General features: G+C 39.5%; 2 protein-coding genes and 1 long non-coding RNA gene across 3 annotated transcripts in view; 1 reads left to right on the forward strand and 2 right to left on the reverse strand.

Annotated features, from left to right (window-relative positions):
• The window catches only part of LOC122995747 (NLR family CARD domain-containing protein 3-like), a 55244-nt gene extending 44495 nt beyond the window's left edge, over positions 1 to 10749 (reverse strand). Inside the window, exons 1-5 of the mRNA XM_044371109.1 lie at positions 9586 to 10749; positions 9196 to 9424; positions 7222 to 9025; positions 6914 to 7087; positions 5785 to 5958 (exon numbers count right to left, since the gene is read on the reverse strand). Of these exons, the coding sequence (XP_044227044.1) occupies positions 5785 to 5958; positions 6914 to 7087; positions 7222 to 9025; positions 9196 to 9424; positions 9586 to 9588 (2384 nt within the window). The 5' untranslated portion in view covers positions 9589 to 10749. The remainder of the gene's footprint in view (positions 1 to 5784; positions 5959 to 6913; positions 7088 to 7221; positions 9026 to 9195; positions 9425 to 9585) is intronic.
• Positions 1 to 23117, reverse strand: part of LOC122995113 (NLR family CARD domain-containing protein 3-like) — a 381835-nt gene that overhangs the window by 243350 nt on the left and 115368 nt on the right. The gene's annotated exons all lie outside the window — the stretch shown is intronic.
• LOC122995159 lies at positions 11609 to 22668 on the forward strand. The gene is made up of 3 exons (XR_006406741.1): positions 11609 to 11816; positions 17667 to 17668; positions 22658 to 22668. It is a non-coding gene; the product is annotated as an uncharacterized LOC122995159 (long non-coding RNA).

Here is a 23117-nt window from a genome sequence, read left to right on the forward strand (position 1 = left end):
ACAACAGCTTTTAGCCTGACTCAAAGTCTCTGCCATCGCTGCCGGTTGGTGTGAAATGCATTCTGGGATACTTGGATGCTTTTCATTACGCTAACGTGTCTCCTGGTTTCTCTCACTCGCGTCTCTTCTCCCAGCGAGGATGAGAGAGAGACGTGAGGACGGAGGAATTTAATTTATCAAACGGGACGTCGTCGCTCACTCCAGCATCATTTTGAGGAGACAAGTTGTCATGACGCACTTCACCCTAAATGTCAAATATGAATAAGTCAGCAATAGAAATGACTAAGTAACAGTTTAAACTCTAAAGTTTGCATTTAAAATTCATGTACAATGAATGAAGACTTTACACTGTTACTTAATCATTTCTACATATTGATAGCTGGAAAGAAAACAGCTGATAACTGCTCCAGTGTTTAATCATTTGATTATAGATCTATAGCAGCGTCTGTCTGTCACAGAATGAGACACAAACAGACAATTTAAACCTGTTAATTACTGAAAGAACAGAACCCACATAAAGGAACAATAGAAACAGCTGCAGCCTGCAGAATATGTTTAAATAAAATGTTGCTTATTTAGTTTGTGAAAGTCTGACGTGCTTTTCAGGCTCAGGATGGTTTTATAGGAGACGCAGCTGTGTGACGTCATGTTTTCCTGAAGGAGCTGAGACGCTCTGAAACACAGAAGAAGAAAGGAGAAGCCTTTTGCCTCATGAAGAGAAATAGTAGAAAGTTTTAATGATTGATTCATGATTCAGTCATCTTTATTTTATAAATAAATAGGCTATGATCAGCTGCTGTTGTGCTTTCATTCCTTCTCCACAGGTAGTTTCCTGATCTGCTGTATTACAACAACAGCCGACTGTTTACTGTCCCGTCAGATCAGCTGACCAATCAATACACACTTTGGATCAAAGGGGTGTTGCCGTCCGTTAAAACACTTCCACTAGGATACACCTGTGTTTCCTGGCTCTAAGCTCCTCCAGGAGCCTCCTCTCTCCTCGCTCCTCGTCTCCTCCGGGTGCATTTAAGGGATCGGAAGATCCTCCATGATGGCGGAGAGAGATCGATTTCCGGGTCACGGAGGAGAGAGGACGCAAGGAAGCATAGAGTTAGCTTAATGAAAAGCACCCACATACATCTCAAGTCTCTTATTAGAAAGATTTGTCTTTTCATGATGTTATTTCCTCCATTAAACTGTTTCTTGCTGATAGACAGACTCTCCCTGACTTTAATTTGATCCATAATAACAGTTCAACACATTTATATTTTACATCATTTATCCTCATTTACATTCAGTCACATGTGAGGCTGAAAATTCCTGAGCGTCGGGTTTGATATGAGTTACATCATTTCCATTTTCCCTGAAACATTTAGCCAAATACATATTTTCCAGTGTTCAAAAGACACTCTGATCATATTCTGGGTTATTAAATAATGAATTCACTATCAGAATATCAAACAATACAGATGCAAATAATCAATAAATAATATAAACGCATTCTGTGAGTAGAAATGGTTCCTGTGCCTCTGAGCAGGACACAGTATAAATGCAGAATGCAGGTTGTTATTTATGTTTGTTAAACAGGTAACAGCTGCAGAGAGGAAACAGCTGCTGCAGTGATAACTGTGAACATTTATTAGTATTAATCAGAAGTTTCTACAGCTGTTAAAACTGACTGACAGCTGATCAGCTGTGATCAGCTGCCGCCGTCATCAGAAACGGACGTCGCTTCATGTGACACTTCAGAGGAAAGGACGTCTCATGTCTCTAAAAACAAATGTTCTCGTTTCCTCTCTCCTCGCTTTGTTTCCTTGGTTGCATCTCAAGTCTCTTAAATTGCATCCACGTTTCCCTCACTTGCTTCTTTTCCTTGCATCTTAGTCCCTGTTTACACCTGGTATTAACATCCGTCTCAGGTGATCCGATCACAAGTGGACAGCTCCAAGTACGTCTGTTTACACCTGGTATTAACATCCGTCTCAGGTGATCCGATCACAAGTGGACAGCTCCAAGTACGTCTGTTTACACCTGGTATTAACATCCGTCTTGAGTGACCACTTGTTATTCGGATCTCACTTCCTCGCTCTATATGCAAATTAACACAGACATCATTTCTGTTTGCAAAGACTAAATTTGTTCCTTTTTAACTGGCGGGAGGATGTTGTGGAAATGTTTTATCGTTGCTCAAGAACCACACAGAAAGAAAGCATTAAACATTGTTACTTGTTGACGCAGTTGTAGACGCTGTACAATCCATCACACCATCAGTAACAATTATACAAATGTCCAAACACAAACAAAAATACAATCATCTTGTATTTTTGGAGAGAAAGCATGTTGTTCAGCTGGCCCTTTCTCTAAAGATTGTGAACCCAAACCAGACAGCTTTATACCTCTCCAGAATGAAAGCTAAAACAGTCTGGTCCCTAATAGACACTTCCACAAACTGTTACACCTTCTTACAAACAAGTATGGTCATACGATCTCACAGAGACCTCATGGTCAATCAATAACTTCAAACATGGACATCCTTCAACTTTAGCTTGTCTAGATACCTCATGATCCACACAGTCTCTAAAACAGCAGGCTTAAGACAAAGATATCTCTAGCTAACCCCAGAGGTCAGCAAGCAGCCCTCAGATAGAAACAAGTTCAAGAGTTCAACTAGACTAGGAGCAGGATTTCTTCACCAGCATGTATACCAAAATGACAATGACATTACATCACATTCAGTTGACAACAACCACTGACCTCTTAGTTTAACAACATTTGCAACATATAAACAAAAGATTTATAAAATGATAACCTACTATTCAGTTTTCTTTCACAAGGACCGGGGGTCTGTGTATCCTCCGTCCAAAGCTGTGTTCAACTTGTTTGATAACAGGTTAAACAATTATACAATGCATTGTGCCCCCTCATGAAAATCAAATGCCCGTCCTATTGATTTACTCTAGCGCTGCATCTGAACATATATAATATATATATAGTTATATCAGTGGCGGCTGGTGACTCAAAATATTGGGGAGGACAGGAGAAAAACCAACATGGAATCTCACAACAAACCACATCAAACTATATCATTGTTCCCCAGCTGATGAAATCAGAGGGGTGGGGGACAGTTTTATATGCCAATAAAACTATTTGCTTTCAAAAACAAAAACCCCTGAGTGTTGAAAAGGCTGCTTCTTTAAATACATTTAGCATATACATATTGTTTCTAAACAAAGAAGAGCTCATTTTAGCCGTGCAGTGGTTCACAATGTGTCATTTTACCAACAAAGTTAAATTCAAATTTATAGTATTGTTCTATTGTGACAACAGATTTATGTTCTCATCAGAAACAGACAACATATCACATGATTTACACGTGTTTCCTGTGTATTTTCTTAGTATACAGAAATATATAAAGTACCACAAAGCTTATAATGTGATACAGGAACAGATCAGTGCTGAATACTAGAAAGACTGAACACTAAAAACATTCACAGATCTAAAAGTGTAGGTTCACATCAGAAAGTATTAATGCATGTATCAAATACATGACTTACACACTCTGATCCATGTGCATCACATATAAAATATAGTCTACAAAGCTGACATGTTAACACTTGTTATTCTAGTTACTTTAAGCTTATTACTCAATATACAACTCAGCTTAAAAACCAACAATGAAGAAACTGTCACAACAAGCAGCCAGACCTCCTGCACACTCATTCACTAATCACACAACATCAACAGGTGACTGAACAACCACTCAATTAAAAACTGGATCAATTCCACATGAATGAGTGAGTCCAGACAGCTCACTGTAACTTCAACAAGCAAACTACCTACAACACATTATATGATCTCTGCTGCATTCTGGTTAAGGAGATAAATTCACACAACAGCCACACAGAGACATTTAACCATCAGAGATGAAATTAGCAACCAAAGAGACAGAGAGAGAGAAGCTGTATCTGACTCACGTTATCTGATGTCTTCTTCTTTCTATCATGGAGATGAAGTATTCATGTCATAACATCCATTTGTGGCTGTTGGTCATCTTGTTTGTTAGTTAACAGAACTTTGTGGCTGCTGGTTAACCAGTCTGATATCATTAGCAACAATGACAAACAAGCTAACTCTCCTGGTTGTTTCATTTAAATGATGTTGTTAACTTTCTCTTGTTGTTGGGAGGAGTTCACTTTAGAGCAGCAGCACGTCACCGTAGTCCCGCTGAGGGTAATTTGGTTGTTGAAAGGGCCTAAATGAGATGTAATGTTTTACTGATGTGTTTAAAAATATAGTTTGTAATTTGCAAGTTATAATTTATTTTCTAATATGCTACTCTATCAATTTATCTATATCTTACTGCTCTTCTTCTCTTATCAGTTCGTCACACTCATGTACGTTACAGTTGTAGAGAACTGAAGATGAAATCTGGAAACTATCATTGGACCAAAGTGATGTCAATATTGTATTCTGGTTGTTGATTGGTTAGGGAGGACGTCCTCCCTTGGAACATCATTTTACGTGTCTTGGCCAATCTTAGATTAGCATGAAAAAAAATGAAGTACTTTAAATTGATGTAAGAGATCCGCCCTGAGGAGGACAGCAGGAGTCCGTCCTCCTCTGCCCCCCACTCCCCCCCCACTGCTCCCCACCACCATCTCACACACACTGCTCTTTCTCCTCCTGCTCTGCAGGTGTCACTGTTGAAGCATTTTAATCAGAATTTCAATCATGGATTTCTTCCAACGAAGAGATATTTCATAAATGATAATGAAATTTGGTAATGGTTTATTTCAACCAAGTATTCTTTTTATATTTTGATCTCCCTATTGCCTCTCAAAAATAGAAGATGAGCAACCTCCTCTGCCTCTATGGACCAGCCTCCTCTGATTATATATATATATATATATATATATATATATATATATATATATATATATATATATATACATATGTGTGTGTGTGTGTGTCTAAATGTATGAATTCTTTGATCAAGAATATATATGTATATGTATATACTCATTGTCACAAAATTCGCACCTTCCTATAGATAGCCCGTTGGCTCACAAATTATAATAATAATTTAATCAAATTCAAATATATTCTTTACATTTCAATGTACAGTACAGTATGTTGTTCCTGATTGTAACCACCAATCTTCAGTACTGTATAATGTTATACTGAATATAATTTATGTCACGGCTTTAGCTGGCATCGTCACCATAGTAACGGTCGCTGAGGATCATGGGTAGGCTAACGGAACTGCTTCCACTATCGTCCAAAACTGACAAGAAAACTTGATTTCTCACAATCAAAGCTGAAATAATTAAAACGGATGGTCATAACCTTTCATATTGTTGAGTTATCAAGGACACCTTCTTGTTTAGTGTTGAGAAATGTTAAAGATATTAAAATCGACAGTGAGGAAAATACCCCGGTACCACCAGACTGGTAATATTAGAGTAAAAAAATAAAAACAAGGATAAAATCTTTTGATTAAATGTTGAGTGATGTAGCAGTTATAGTTTAAAAATGAATAGCATATGAGAACAAACAATACAGCCTCTGAGCTCCCGAGTCCCAACTGACAGAAAAAAACCTGCTGCAGGAACAAAACCTACTTCCACCTGAAATACATTAGTTTGAAAGTCGTGCTGACTGTCACGAAATAAATGGAAAAATCGTGTCAATGTACACGAATAGATTAAATTACATGACTATTTCATGAATTGCTGTGAGACTGAGTTGGTCCATACCTGAGAGAGTCCACCTGTCTATCCATACCTGAGAGTGTCCAGTCTCCAGTGTGGATCCTCCAGGCCAGCAGACAGCAGCTTCTCTCCCGAGGCTCCTGGATGATTGTAGCTCAGATCTAGCTCTCTCAAATGGGAGGGGTTGGAGCTCAGGGCTGAGGTCAGAGAAGCACAGCCTTCCTCTGTGATCAGACATCCTGACAGACTGCAGACACACAAAACAACATACATGTCACATGATCTAAGATCATTGCAAGACTGGAAGGTAGTGTGTTTATTACTATTATCACCAATATGTTTCTGTAATCTTTAGAGTTAAACTTAATACTTCCATTCACTACTTCTAAATTCAAATGGCCAACCACAGTAAGGTTTGTATTGTGAGGCAGTTCCAGCTTTCTGTAACCTTAGTCAACATGATGTTAGCGTCTGCTAACTCATCACTGCTTAAAATAGGTCTAAATAAAGAATAGTGAAAGAGGAAGCAGCCACAATGAGCTGCTAAGATGAAGAGCTGCAGGTGACAGATATGACTACAGTTTGTAAGAAGATCAAACCTCCAACATGTCACAGAGGTAAATGACTCTGTATCAGATGCTCACAGTTGAATACAGAACAGGAATCCCAACTAATGTGGCATATAAGGACTGAAGGTTGTGGAACAGTAAGAAAACATTTCTGACTCCTTCACTCATACTCACTGACTACACTTCATACAGTTTCAGGAATCATCCAGAGTTTAAAAGTTGTATGAAACAAAAGAAGAATTAAATGGTAGTTAACCACATAACAGCTGGGGTGCACTGTCATATCACCATTGTGCCTAAAAATCACTATCTTCCCAGCACAGGTACTGCTCTGAAATTAAAAGAAACTATAACTGTTACCAAAACACTGTTAACTGAATTACTGTCTGTATGTGTGTTACTTTGGGCCAATTACACAGTTCTTCATTCAGTTTTTGAATCTAAAACTCCTCTCTGGTATTTCAGGAGACAGAAAAAAACAAATGAAAATATAGAAATAGAAAGTTACTCACAGGGTCTAAATATACAACTGGTCTGGAAGTAATTTGGGTAGAGAAAATGTCCAAGTGTTTATCAAGTCATATAAATCACAGTTTAAATGGTGATCAGTTGTGCAGGTTGATGAATTCTGACCTGAGAGTTTCCAGTGCACAGTGTGGACTCTCCAGTCCAGCAGACAGCTGCTTCACTCCTGAACTCTGCAGGTTGTTGTTACTCATGTCTAGCCCTTTCAGACTGGAGGACTGGGAGCTGAGAACTGAGGACAGAGCTGCACAGCTTCTCTCTGAGAGGTTACAACCACTTAGTCTGGAAAACAAATGTGGAAAAATACTTAAAAACGTATTTTTCTCCCATCTTGAATATATTTCTTTATAATATCTTCTTTATATCTTTTCAATAAATCAATAAATCAATCAATAAATAACTCTCTGTGCACTTACAGAGCTTTGTTGGAGGCTTTGACCACTGGCAGCAGCCTCAGAAGAGCCTCCTCTGAAGCAGAGTATTTCTTCAGGTCAAACACGTCCAGATCTTTTTCTGATGACAGTAAGATGAAGACCAGAGCTGACCACTGAGCAGGAGACAGTTTATCTGTGGAGAGACTTCCTGATCTCAGGGACTGTTGGATCCCCTCCACTAAAGAATGATCATTAAGTTCATTCAGACAGTGGAACAGATTGATGCTTCTCTCTGTAGACAGATCCTCACTGAACTTCTTCTTGATGTACTTGACTGTTTCCTGACTGGTCAGTGAGCTACTGCCTGTCTGTGTCAGCAGACCTCGTAGGAGAGTCTGATTGGTCTGCAGTGAAAGACCCATGAGGAAGCGGAGGAACAAGTCCAGGTGTCCATTTGGACTCTTTAAGGCCTCATCCACAGCACTCTGGTAGAAACATGTCTCTGCAGATTCTTCTTCTCTTGTTTCAGACTTCTGGGATGTTGTTCTGTCTCCTGCCAGCAGATTGACTCCAGAGTTGATGAATGTCAGATGGACATGAAGAGCAGCCAGAAACTCCTGAACGCTCAGATGGACGAAGCAGAACACCTTGTCCTGGTACAGCCCTCTCTCCTCTTTAAAGATCTGTGTGAACACTCCTGAGTACACTGACGCTGCTCTGATATCGATGCCACACTCTGTCAGGTCTGATTCATAGAAGATCAGGTTGCCTTTCTGCAGCTGCTCAAAAGCCAGTTTCCCCAGAGACTCGATCATCTTCCTGCTCTCTGGACTCCAGTGTGGATCTGTCTCAGCTCCTCCATCATACTTGACATTCTTCAGCTTGGACTGAACCACCAGGAAGTGGATGTACATCTCAGTCAGGGTCTTGGGCAGCTCTCCTCCCTCTCTGCTTTTCAACAGATCCTCCAGAACTGTAGCAGTGATCCAGCAGAAGACTGGGATGTGGCACATGATGTGGAGGCTTCGTGATGTCTTGATGTGGGAGATGATGGTGCTGGCCTGCTCCTCATCTCTGAATCTCTTCTTGAAGTACTGCTCCTTCTGTGGGTCAGTGAACCCTCTGACCTCTGTTACCATGTCAACACACCAAGGAGGGATCTGATTGGCTGCTGCAGGTCGTGTGGTTATCCAAAGGCGAGCAGAGGGAAGCAGTTTCCCCCTGATGAGGTTTGTCAGCAGCACATCCACTGAGGTGGACTTTGTAACATCAGTCAGGATCTTATTGTTGTGGAAGTCCAGAGGAAGTCGACACTCATCCAGACCGTCAAAGATGAACACAACCTGGAACTCTTCAAACCTGCAGATTCCTGCTTCTTTGGTTTCAGTAAAGAAGTGATGAACAAGTTCCACCAAGCTGTACTTTTTCTCTTTCAGCACATTCAGCTCTCTGAAAGTGAATGGAAATGTAAACTGTATGTCCTGGTTGGCTTTGTCTTCAGCCCAGTCCAGAGTGAACTTCTGTGTTAAGACTGTTTTCCCAATGCCAGCCACTCCTTTTGTCATCACTGTTCTGATTGGTTCATCTCTTCCAGGTGAGGCTTTAAAGATGTCTTCTTGTCTGATGGTTGTTTCTGGTCTGTCTGTTTTCCTGGTTGCTGTTTCAATCTGTCTGACCTCATGTTCATCATTGACCTCTGCAGTCCCTCCCTCTGTGATGTAGAGCTCTGTGTAGATCTGATTCAGAAGGGTTGGGTTTCCTGCTTTAGCAATCCCCTCAAACACACACTGGAACCTCTTCTTCAGGTTAGACTTGAGTTTACATTGACACTTGCCAGCAGGAGTTCCTGAATGAACACACAGGAAACAGGATCAATGAATGAAGTATGAAGCAAATATTTAAACGTTTCATTCCCTCAAAGAATGAGTGAATAAAACATATTTTCCTCCATCTGTTGAGATATCAGTAAATGTCTCATTTATCCATCATGTTAAATCTTTATAGAAATCCTCTTACTGCTCTGCAGACGGTCAGCCAGCTCCTCCTGCTTCATTCTCCACAGGAAGTGCAGTGTGATCTTCAGAAATGCCTCTCTGCTGCTCCTCCTCTGCTCTTCCTCCTCACCATCCAACACCTCCTCATCCTCCTTCTGACTCTCTAAGCATTCTTGATAATCTGGACTCAGAACCTTCTGCATCTTCTTCAGCTCATTCTTCACAAAGGTGAAGATGTTCTCCTCCAGCAGCTGGAACAGAATACTATATGAATGACACAATCAAACTGAAATTATGAAGCAAACATCAGATCCATGTTGGACAGACTGACAATCCACTGGTCTACAAAGTGCAGCATGGAGATGACTGTGAACACAATAGATGTAAAAGTAGTTGTTGTACATGTACAGACCATAAATATGGAGTCTAGGTGTGTTTGATGCTGCTGGGCAGACTGACCACTGGGAACCTCTGAGCTCTCCTGGTCCACTCTGTGGAGGAATCATGAAGAATGAGCTCACATTATGTCTGTCCACACAGAGACAAACACAAGCTAAAGGTCCATCAAGTGATATTTGGATGTGAACAGAGAATCAGATGACTCCCTGTAGTGGTAAAGCTTTACTAGTCCTGCTGATCCCACTGAGAATCAACAGCTCAGTGTGTTTGTAGCTTTCAGCTCAGTGTTTTGCTTCATCAGTCAGTTTGGTTTAGTCTCAACAGCTCTGAACAACCCTCCATACAGCTCTCCCTCCCTCACTGTACACTGCTGAAGTGCCCTGGAGCAAGGCAGCTACAACCTCCAGCTGCTCCAGTGGAGCTGCTCAGTGTCTGCTTGTATCAGACTGGTTGAACTGGGCAGCTCCCAGTATGAAAATGACATTTAGGTGAGAAAGTGAGAAAGTCGGCAGGTGTCATGTCTGAGGTTTTTGGACGTCTTGTGTTTGAGCAGGTTGAGGAGTATTTAGTCAGATACAATATGTTGTATGAGCTTCAGTCTGGCTTTACAGCAGCAGACTCTACTGGCACCTGTCTTATTCATTTGTTTGATTTTATTAGACAAAACCTTGATGGAGGAAATTATGCTGACTAGCAGAAAGCTTTTGACACAGTGAATCATTCTATACCGTTGTCAAAGTTACAGTGCATGGTGTTTGGACATACTGCTGTAAAATGGTTTATTTCTTACATTACAGGAAGAACTCAAGTCTGTGATGTTGAAGTGGTTCTATCAGAACCTCAGGATATTACATGTGTGGTGCTGCACGGTTCTATTTTAGGGCCTCTTTTATTTCTTATGTATATAAATGATACGACAGCTGCTGTGACATGCAAGCTGCTGCTGTATGCTGATGATTCTGCATTACTGCTATCTGGGAATGATGTCAGTGAAATTCACAACTCTTAGTAATGAATCAGAAAGTGTGAGAGAGTGGCTCATAGATAACAAGCTTTCAATACATTTGGGTAAAACCCAGTCAATCCTGTTTGGAACAAAGACGTTGTCAAGAACAAATACACTGAAAATCTTTTGTAATGGAACTGAAATTTTATAATATTTTGTCTCATATTTAGGAATAATGTTGGACCAGTCATTGTCCTGTGAATCTGTTGTTGATAAAATATTATCTAAGAGTGGCAGCAAACTTCAGTTCCTGTTTCACAGACTAAGACTCTTTTTGACTTTTCTGTTGAGAAACTTCTCATGTCCTCATTGGTACAGCATCAGTTTGATTCTGCCTGTTCTGATTGGTTCAGTGGTTTGACATCTAAATTTAGGAACAAACTGCAGGTGATGCAAAATAATATTATTCAGTATTTATTAAATGTATCCTGTTTAACTCATGTTGGTGATGAATTCAGAAGTGTAGGACTGCTGCCAGTACAGCTCAGAGTAGAACAACAGAAGCTGCATCATATGTTCAACATTATCAATGGGTTTGCTCCTCAATACTTCACAGATAACAATGGAACATACTCAGCATGGCTATAACACCAGGGCCAGTGTGTGTTCATTTAAAGTCCCTCCAGTGAATAATGTAGCCAGAAGTTCCTTTTTTTAAGCTGCTGCCGTGTTGTGGAACAGCCTCCTGTTACACATCCCGCTGTTAAAAATGAGAGGAGCTTATAGAAGTCAGGTCAGGACTTATTTATGGAACATGGTCACAGGTTTATAATGAAATCTGCAATTCCATTTTTACTTCAGCCATCAAATTGTCTTTGTTGTACTTCGTGTTTTGATGTGGGCGTTTATTATTTTATTTAATTTGTGGTGATTCAGTTTTATGTTGTATGTCTTGTGTTTTGTCTTTTAACATCTTGGGTCCATGTTGGAAATAAGTGTTTTCACTTTAACATGTTTTTTATGTCTGTAATGTATAAATAAATCATATCATGTCACTTTTCATATGAACAAGCGAGTGCAACACCATGAATGTCTTCCAGGAGAGACTGTCTGAACATGTGATCTGTTATCTCCATATTTAAATGATTATCACATCTCCTCCCTCTCTATGACGGCCGGCTTTTCACTGACGTGGTCGGACAACACGTCGTACAAACCAGTTCTTTTCTAGCATAACCCGACGTTTACTGTCAGTTACAGCTTACATCTGATCAGCAGATGGACGTCCTCCTTTAAAAGTAACGAAATCCTCCTTCGACCGGTCGCTCTTAAAGGACACACAGCTGGGTTCAGGTCCAGGACAGTCTGGTCTCTGCTGCTGGATCCTGAAACAACAACAGCTCTGATAAATGTGCATGTTGGATAGAAATGAAAAGTCTGTTCAGTCTTTGCAGCTTTACATTCTGACCTTCCATCAGCAGGTTGTCCAGGTTTAAACCATATAGGTTTCCCCATGGACCGGTCACTCTTCATGGACACACAGCTGGGTCCAGGTCCAGGTCCAGGTCCAGCAGAGTCTGGTCTGTGCTGCTTCTCTGTTCTTCAACACAACACACACAGAGCTCTGAGTGTGAATAATGATGGTGGAGTGATGTGAGTGGAGAACAGTGATGGACAGTTAGAGATCCTCATCTCACCTCTGAGCTTTGGTCTGGCTGTCATGTTCCCTCCGCCTTCGCCTTTTAGAGGGAGGGACTCCCTCCTCTCTGTCCTCACACTGATCCATAGCAGAGAAACACCTTCACACAAACACAACAACAAGCTCATTCATTACAACAAGCTGCACATCACACCAGCACTGCAGTTACAACGGCGTCATTCTTGATTCAACCACCAGATGGCAGCAAAGTAAGACATTATTCTTCATTTCCACTGAGGTTTAATGTTTAATGTTTTACTTTCAGAAGGTTCCAGTTCTCTGTTGGCTTTTCATTTACCACTATAGAGCACATTTAATGGAGATGAGCTGCTGGTGGAGTCAGCTGTGTGGCAGAAGAAATAAAAATACTCACCAGGTGAATTCAGATCCACATCCAGTCACAGAGTCTTTGTAGCTTCACCTGCAGAGGAAACACAGAGAGAGAAACTGCTGCTGATTCTCCTTCATCATCAGTCTGAGGACTCTGGTTTTCTATGGAGTCATTTGTACTTCTTGCTGTTTTAATTAGAGATTGTACTGAATGACACTTTATTGATTAATAACAGTTAAGCAGCATATCACACTTAGAGGCCTGACATGTATTTCAACTGATGATTTAGTGAATATACATAAAGATACTGATGCAACAATTTTCACAAATATCAGTGGAGACAAAACTTGTGAAGTTTGTCAGACACTAAACGTGTTCTCTCTCTTTTATCCCCGAGGAGATTAGAAGGAGCCACAAGATCACATGAATGTTTGTATTTCAGAGCATCAACGCATCATATTTTTATTTACATTCATCTTTATTTATGGTTCTGTTATAGTTGCTACAGCTGTGTTATATTCTATTTGATCTTGTGGGAATGTTGTCTGTCAATCAGTGTTAGATTATAAGGATCAAAGTACAGACGTTTCCATGATTTATGGTTGAATTAATGGAGCATCATCATCATCATTATCATCATCATCATGTACAGTAAAGATTAAAACATGCAGAATAAGAGAGAACAATCTGTCTGACTCAACACTAAATGCAGTTCTGTACAGCAGAACAAAGATCTTCCTGTGATGAGGCATCACATTGTAGTTTAAACTCCGTCATTATTCCACAAACAGAGTTTACTGTGTTTTGATGACAGTGATTCACTTTGTAGTTTATATAATGTGACATTGATTTTATATTGATATAGTATAAAGATACTGAATGAAGGTTTGGCAGCAACATAAACTTTAGTTTCTATTGCTGCAGCTCTTAGCTTGGTTAAAATACTGAATATCATCAATGAAAAGATGTTTTCAACAGTTTGTCTGTGATATAGTTTAGAAAGATTCCAGAGAATATTATTTAATGACTTTTATTAGCTGTTAATCACTAACCATACCACCTGTGAAACAAAGTCTCCCTCACTACCAGCATGATACTGGTTATTAAAACATGCACCAGTTTAAAGGTGACTGAATGGGGCGACCCTTCATACTGACACTAAACTTCTCTGACAATGAATAAAATGTTTTACACAAACAAACTCAAGACTGTTTGAAACCGTTTGAGTTCATTTGATGTCAAACTGTCAGAACATAATCACATGACTGTGTTTAAGTGCAGTTAGTGACGTGTTGAAAGCTGATAAAATGTGTATCTGTCAGGTTGGTGAGCTGTTGTTGACTTGCTAGCTAGTGACAGTGTTCCTAATATAACTGCAGCACATTTTACTGTTTGATGAACAATAAATTCACTGCAGAACATCTATTAAAACATGGTTGACTTTTACTGCTCAACATTAAACACAACTAAACAGCATATTATTAATAATCTATTTCATTCATTTATGAAAAGCAGCAGCATCATACATTGAGCCTTTAACACTCAGTGTCAGCTGTGTATTTATTTGAGTCTCATTTATTATTATTGATGCACATATTACATGTTATATGCAGGTAATTTTTCAGAGTAACAACAGACAATGAAAGGTTGACTGTTGGAATTAGTGTTAAAATAGTGCAGACGTGGAACAATGTGTGGCACAGGGGTAACATTCATTAAGACCTGCATTATTGTCTCTGATGCTGTGAAATACACGCAGTGATGGAGGAAACTCAACTGCAGTCAAATACAACAGTTGTTGAAACAAGCTGATTGAAGGTCATTTGTTGGGTTTGTGATGTCACTATTCTTCAGCCAGCACATGGTCTCAGTCGGGTGTTGTGTGTTAGCAGCGACCCACGCTGACACAGTTCTATAGCAGCTAGTTTAACTGACATGCTAACATCCAGCATTTCATTCAAACTGAGCAGAGCAAACACTGACAGGCATCTTTTATTCTCCCTCTAAATGTTCTTGTTGCTGCATCATCTGTAGATTCTCTTTCCATCATAGATGCTTTCCAAGCTAGCAGCATACGAGCTGTCTGAGGCTAATGAGCTGCTAATAAAACCCTCTGAGTCATTTTTACTGTTGGGTTAACTGTTATGTATTTTGATCTTTTTACTTTTAATCTTGTATCTGTCTACTATATTAACTACTGACAAACACCTTTGTTATCACTCTTGTTTATTGTATCTCATATTTTTCTGATTTATAATATTATTGGATTTGTTCGATGCTGTTTTCACATTTTTCCTCCATTAAAGCTCCAAAGACAAACTGCTGTCTTCAGCCTTTACTGGAAGTGTGTTGTGTAACTAAACACTTAGTGAGGACAGAAGAACAGTTAAAAGAAAGAGAACAGCAGCTTCTCTCACACACTTGGCTTCCTGGAAATCACAGACCACCTCTGATGTGACTGATCAGATCATAAATAGTCCAAAAGTTCCAGTTGATAAAACTTTATAACGTTAAAGGTGAGTCAACAGGTTTTATGATACAGGTGTGTCTGCGTGTCCTTACATGACCATTAAACCTGCTCATTATATCAGGTTAATGATTAACAGATATTCACATTAACTGGTGGAAACTACTAGTCTGATTCTTGATTAAATGTTAACTCAACAATACAACAAGATTTCCACTGAGAAATGATGGAAAAATGCAGGATGAATGCAGTAATATTTAGTAAAGGCTCAGCACAGGAAGCTGCTGACACTGCAGACACTCATTTGATCTGATTGATCCTAATTAACACGACCAGCAGTAGCAGCCAACAAAACAATTATAATATAACTATAATTGATTACAAATAATAAATAGAATTAATAAAATATTTATTGTAGGAAAGGATGAATATACGTGTAACTACATTAATATTTGACTCAGATTATTCACAATGTGATGGACGCACACAACAGTCCAAACCAAAGACAGTAACACACAATTTTGACCTTAATTGTCTTAAATCCTTGAAAATAAAAACTGTCCTGAACATGTTCATGAGCTGCAGAGATGGAACATACCACTCTGAGAGGGGGGGGGGCAGAATAGTCCAAGTGTTGCTGGCCTGTTTAACAACTGTACTGGATTGTCTTATATTGTCCAGGTGTTTGTAATAAGTTTCTCTCCTCTATATATGAAAATGAGCTCGACTAAATATCGGAAACATCTTTCAAAGTAATTAAGTCCAAAACAACAACCACAGAACCAATGAACCTCAACAAAACTTAACACTTATTGCATCACTGTTGTATTTCATTGTATTATTCAGGTGTTTCTATTTTTCTGGTCACTTAGTGTGTCAACAGGCTGAATTTTGACTAATGAAGCTTTTCCAGAGTTTCCTCTGATGTTTCTGTTGTCTAAACAGCATCTTGTTAGCAAAGCTAATTAGAGTCAAAGAGGATTAACGAGGTTTCAAACCTTCCACCAGTATTCAACAAAGCAACATAATAAATCACTACTAGCACCATCTCTACTGGTGTCACATCATTTTAACCCCCGCTGACACAAACATGATGAAACCTGTTGCTTACGTTACCTTTAGATGCTGAAAATCATTTTCATCAAGCTGATGAGTGAAGGTGAAATTAATCAGCAGCTTCAACCAGGAAACCAAACGTAGGAAGAACAAACATGTAACTCACAGCAGGAAGATTTCAAATGTCAGTTGCTTCACAAACAGTCTCAACTCTGAATTCATCTTTAACCAGAAGTGACTGTAAAGAAATATGATCCCAGCACAGTGCTGACCTTTGGAATAAAGAACTTGGAACAGCTAAAGTCAAACATTGACAGACTGTATAAATCCTTATCAGATAGTGGAAATTTTCCTCATTGGAAAGAGGCACAGAGACATAAAGAAAGCATTAAACATTGTCACTAGTTGAAGCAGTTGTAGACGCTGTACAATCCATCACACCATCAGTAACAATTATACAAATGTTCAAACACAAACAAAAATACAATCATCTTGTATTTTTGGAGAGAAAGCATGTTGTTCAGCCGGCCCTTTCCCTAAAGATTGTTAACCTAAACTAGACAGCTTTATACCTCTCCAGAAGCAAAGCTAAAAACAGTCTGGTCCCTAAATGGACACTTCCACAAACTGTTACACCTTCTGACAAACAAGTTTAGTGTCACAGGCTGCGACAAACATAGGAGACCAGACGAGTTTTACCAGTTAGGCCGAGTACAGAACTGCTTGAAAGTTTGTGAACGCTTTAGAATTTTCTGTATTTCTGCATAAATATGACCTAAAACATGATCAGATATTTACACAAGTCCTAAAACTAGATAAAGTGAACCCAATTAAACAAATAGGACAAAAAAAAACATTTTTTTCATCTTTTTCATTTATTTATTGAGGAAAATTATCCAATCTAACATATGTGTGGGAGGCAAAAGTATGTGAAGCCTTGCTTTCAGTAACTGGTGTGACCCCCTTTTGCAGCAATAACTTCAACCAAACGTTTCCAGTAACTGTTTATCAGCTCTGCACATCAGCTTGGAGGAATTTTAGCTCGTTCCTCCTCACAGAACAGTCTCAACTCAGGGATGTTGGTGGGCTTCTCACCATGAACTGCCTGCTTCAGGTCCTTCCACAGCATTTCTTTAGGATTAAGGTCAGGACTTTGACTCAGCTGTTCCAAAACATTATCTTTCTTCTGTTTTAACTATTCTTTGGTAGAACGACTGGTGTGTTTAGGGTTGTTGTCTTACTGTATGACTCACTTTCTGTTGAGCTTCAGTTCACAGACGGATATCTTGACATTTTCCTGCAGAATTTGCTGGTAAGACTCAGAACTCAGAGCTCCATCAATGATTGCAAGCTGTCCTGGTTCAGAGGCAGCAAAGCAGCCCAAACCATGATACTACCACCACCATGTTTCACAGATGGGTTCAGGTTCTTATGCTGGAATGCAGTGTTTGCTAATCACCAAACATAACGCTTCTCATTCAAGCCGAAAAGTTTGATTTTGGTCTCATCCATCCACAGAACATTGTTCCAATCACCTTCTGGCTCCACGTGGTCTTGAGTGAACCGTAGATGGCAGCAATGTTCTGTTTGGAGAGTAGTGGGTTTCTCCTTGCAACTCTGCCATGAACACCATTGATGTTCAATGTTCTCCTGATGGTGGACTCATTAACATCGACTGTAGCCACTGCAAGAGAGACCTTTAGTTTCCTAGACGTTACCCTGGGGTCCCTTATGGCCTCCTGGACTATTACACACCTGCTCTTGGTGTGATCTTTGTTGGTTTACCACTCTTGGGGAGGGTAACAGTGGTGTTGGATGTCTTCAATTTATACACGATCTGCCTGACAGTCGGCTGGTGGAGTCCAAACTCTTTAGAAATGGTTTTGTAACCCTTTCCAGCCTGGTGAGCATCAACAACTCTTCTTCTAAGCTCCTCAGAAATCTCCTTTGTTTGAGCCATGACACACTTCCACAAACCTGTGTTGTGAAGCTCAGAGTTTGACAGTGAAGACCCAGATTTCTCTTCTTTAAATAAGGCAGGGCCTCCCAGACTCACACTGGATTGTCATCCCATTGATTGAAACACCCGACTCTAATTTCCCCTTCAAATGAAATGATAATCCTTGAGGTTCACATACTGTTGCCTCACAAAAAAATTATGTGACATTGAAAGAAAAAGATGAAAACATTTTTTTTCTCATGTGTTTAATTGGGTTCACTTTATCTAGTTTTAGGACTTGTGTAAATATCTGATCACGTTTTAGGTCATATTTATGCAGAAATACAGAAAATTCTAAAGCATTCACAAACTTTCAGGCAGCTCTGTATATTTATTCACAAAAATAACAAATGAAAACGGAAAAATGTGGAAGTCAGTAATCAGTAGTGTAGGCATGTATGGATGTGTGTGTGTGTGTGTGTGTGTGTGTGTGTGTCAGCAACAAAAGACAAACAGCCGTGCCGCGCCGCGCTGGGAGAGGAAGTGGCGAGGAGAAGAGAGCAGGAAGCTCCGTGGAAGGCCATGCTTTATACGCCAGACCACACCGGGCCCAGGTGTGGCTCATGAAGTCAATGACGATCCTCCGCCCTGAAACAAACAAACAAACCAAAACACAGGAGCAGCGAGTGGAGCGGAGGAGTCGTCACAATAGTCATACGATCTAACAGACCTCACGGTCGATCAATACCTTCAAACATGGACATCCTTCAACTTTAGCTTGTCTAGGTACCTCATGATCCACACAGTCTCTAAAACAGTCGGGTTAAGACAAACATATCTCTAGCTAACCTCAGAGGTCAGCAAGCAGCCCTCAGATAGAAACAGGTTCAAAAGTTCAACCAGACTAGTGTAACAGGGTCAACTGTGCAGCATATGTATTAGAATTACACAAAATCTGTAAATAGTTCAATCCTGACGTGCTATTCCTCCAGGGTCAACAGGTGGAACATTTAAGACTCAGTTCATTGTACCCCTACGTTCACTATTGTGGGTGCCCCCCCCCCCCCATAAATGATGTCCCTCGCCTTTACCTCTCCCCTTTTGTTGTTGTACTTCATGGGAGAGGTAAGCGACGTCGTGCACTTCCTTTGAATTACGAGTGTAAGTTTGTTTATTAGCTTGGACTTCTTGTGCAGTATGCTAACACATTTCTGTGTTATTTAATTTGTGCAGGAGCCTGAGTTAGCATCACAATTGACGGGAGGATTTCTTTTGTTTACTTCTGTCGTCAGTTGCCGGAATAAACGGTCGCCTCCAAAGACACCCTGGTCTGAGCCTCTTCCTTATAACACAACGCTAGAAACCACCGGTTACACTAGGACAGGGTTGCCAACTTTGGGTCCCTGCTGGAGGGAGATTTTGATGCCATGGGCTTAATCAGGACTACGTGCACACACTTAATCACGTGCACGTATTTGGACTCAGTTGACCATCAGGGTGTAAAACAGTATGCAGTTTACACATGTGGTGGGAGCGGGAGGTCTCAGATTTAAGGATACAGCCTGACTACACCACAGTAGTAGACAAACACTAATCCAATAAAGGGCACACAGGTTCATTCACTAATGAAAGTCAAAGATGTGTTGTTCCCGATATCAAAACTACAACGTTTATTTGAATGTTCACAAGTTAAAAGGCAATAACAAGGGTTTACACACACACACAGTCACTCAGCCAAATATGTACATCAGTGTTCTTCACTATTTTTTTCATGGCAGGACACTTAGATGAAGTAAATCTGCCAACTAATTTGTCATATCACGACATACAATATGTAACGCAGCCAATACAATCTGAATTATAGGCTTACCTTAAAGCTAGGGTATCTAATGTATTTTAGAAGCATTTTTGTTATAGTTGTTGAAATTCTCTGTACATCCCGACAGCCATCAATAAATCAAATGAAAATCCAGTATGTGTGACGGTTGCAGGCCTGTAATAATCCCGTCCAATCATTTCATTCAGCCTGAATGAAAAGTCATTTTATAGCAGGTTTCAATCTTGTTCTTTGACTTGTGTTAGTGGGATGTCTCTACATTCCAATAACAGATTGTGCCTTTAAAATATTTACCAGAACAGTAATTCATCTAGATACAGCTGTAATTTCCTCACCAGTTTTCCTGCTTTGAATGTGTTGGTGTCTATCAGATGACGCCTGCGTGGCCTCTGTGTTTCTCTTTCATCCTTAAACTTTTTCTTTCAGTCTTTTTGAAAGTTCTTTACTTTCTGCTTGTTTTCCTTTCAACATTATTACATCCTGCAACTCTTCCTCACTTCTGTCTCCTCTCTCCTGATTCCTTCACTCACTCTGAAAATATAAAAAGCCTTCCTTTCAAAATCGGAGTGAGCATGAAGCAGAACTTTAACTTGTATGATGTTAATTACAGACATTGTGGACAAAACACACAGCGGGGATGCATCATCAGCCCATCTATCTAAACTATCAAGCTAACGTTACATTAACATTAACGTTACTGTAAAGTAACAGTCAGGCTAAAGCAGCAACAGATAGATAAACTGGACGCTTAAATCACTGATGTCAATTTAAAAGAACTTTAGCTCCACTTTTTGCTGAAGAGTTTTTCTAGCTTCTTACTTTGTGCTGCTTTTTCTGACATTATTATTTGATGCTGCGCGTCAGTTAATGTCATATATGATCCTCTGAACTCTGATTCATTCGTCTGCCTGCTGGCTTCAGCACGGAGGGTTTGTTTGATTAAAAGACCCGCGCAGCAGGAGCGGGCGGTGGATTGTTGGTCACCCCTCGTTAACAGTAACAGCTGTCTCCGTGTCTCATACAAGGATACAAAGTTCAAACCCGAAAACAAAACGAGCGCTCCCAGAAGATACAACAGAAGCTGCGGTAGAAAGCCGCTCTGAGCCTTTAACAGCTTTCTGTGTAAACGCTGTTTCAGAGTTTAGGAGGTGGTTAAACGGCGTTTATGTGCGTTTAGTCTCCGTTACAGCCCTGTGTATAACTGTACAAAAATAATCCGCGTAGTTTAAGCATCACTCTTTAGCAAAAAGACTGTGACTGTTCATCTCTGTTGCTGTGGCGATGTTTTGGTGTGAGAATAGTTTGGGCAGCGTGAAGCGTGAGAGTTGGCAACCCTGAACTAGGAGCAGGATCTCTTCACCAACATGTATGCCCAAAATGACAACGACATGACATCACATCCAGTTGATAACAAACACTGACCCCTTAGTTTAAAAACATGTGTCACACATCTACAATAGATTTATATTCACTTTTCTTTCTCAATAGATTTAGTCTTTATTGTCTTTTTGTTTTCACAGCCTGGAGGAGACAAAGTTTGATTTTTTCTGAAATGTTGTCATATACAGTTTATACTGTATTTATACTTTATATATATTATATTATATATATTATATATAAATCACTTTAAACTACAGAGACCTGAAACCTGAAAAACAGTCAAAACTTCTTAGTAGAGTAAAAAGAAATATAAAGTTTTATACTTTTCAATTAAAACTTCATTTGGTTTACTCTTCTAATTATTCCATATTTCACAAACATTTAATCATTTATAACAAATGAAATAAAGCATCTCAAGTTATTTTATCTTGAATTATCTTTATGTAAATATTATTATCTTTATTTATATTTATTTAAAAATGAATTGAAGGTTAAAAGAAAAAGTATACAGATTGATATTTTTACATTTTTGAACTAACTGTGTGTTTTATTGATGTAATCGCTTCATTTTTTACTCCTGATAACATTTTGTTGTTGTTTGGAGGCTCCGAACACTCAGACAGTTTGTTATCGACGCCACAGAGAAGAACTTTTACTTATTGTCTCTAAATTAAACCTCAAATCCAAACCTGAACCTGGACTTTTTAAAACTGTGTTTCTGTTTTAATGTCTTCAGAAAACACGTTTCAGCCGTCAGCATCATTTCACTGGTTTCATTTACATTTTACAGCTGATTTTAAAATTGTATTACTTACCTTTAAAGCAGGACTTGGACTGAGGATGTGCTGATATCACACTATGACTATCACAGGTCAAAATATCATGATTAACAGTATTATCATGATAATCATTCAAGTTCCTGAAATCCTGCTATTAGTGCTAAAACACAGATAAATGACACAAAGATCAGCTTGTGTTTTATTGACTGAATATTATTCTGTGTGTTGCAGCGTTGAAAACAGTTGATTAAATACAGTTTAAACAGTAAAGAAAAGCAGCTTGTTGACTGGAAATCACTTTAAATGCAGCTCAGAGTTTCTTATAGAAACACATTCATAGTCTGAAATTCATGAATTTTTCCTGATGAAATGGATGGATTTGAAGGTCGGAGCTTATTTAACTAATTCAAATACTGGAGTGTTGAACTTTGTATGAAGTGTTAACAGTTCAATTCATTTATAAAAGGCACATCAGTAACAAACAGCAGCAGAGAACATTCAGACCTGTAAGCTGCTGCTCTTCAGTGTGTTGGCAGCTCAGGTTAATATAGAAAGTCCTGAGCAGAGATGTTGGATCTGGACTGATCTGACCTGCTTCTCTGGTTATTCTGCCTGTGAGCAGCAGAAAGCTGCTTCGTCGTGTCTGAACAGAATCAAACTGCTGATGAAGACAGAACAGCTGCTCTGTGTTCACAGTGTCTCTGAAAACAACAATAATCACAGTCAGAAACAATGTTTCACCACAGTTTATTGTAAAAAGGTTTCCCGCCACATCTCTAACTGGGACTGACTGACTCCAGAATATATAACAGACCTCTAACAGCCTGTGAGCCTGAACGTGGTCTCAGACCATCAAACCAGTTTCTGCTCGCTGATCCCAGTTCAGTTCTGTGACCAGAGAAGATCAGACTGTCGACATCTGTTGATTATTATTATTATTATTATTATTATTAGTATTATTATTATTATTGTTATTTGAGCTGTGATGTTTAAATCACCAGACTGTGATTCAGGTTTCTGCTGCTAGATGGAGACAAACAGACAGAAGCTGCTTTAAGTTGCAGCTTCATTTAATTCTCGTTATATTTACACCAGTAATGACTCGACACTC

The sequence above is a fragment of the Thunnus albacares genome, chromosome 13 (assembly GCF_914725855.1).
Source record: "Thunnus albacares chromosome 13, fThuAlb1.1, whole genome shotgun sequence".
Taxonomy (NCBI): Eukaryota; Metazoa; Chordata; class Actinopteri; order Scombriformes; family Scombridae; genus Thunnus; species Thunnus albacares.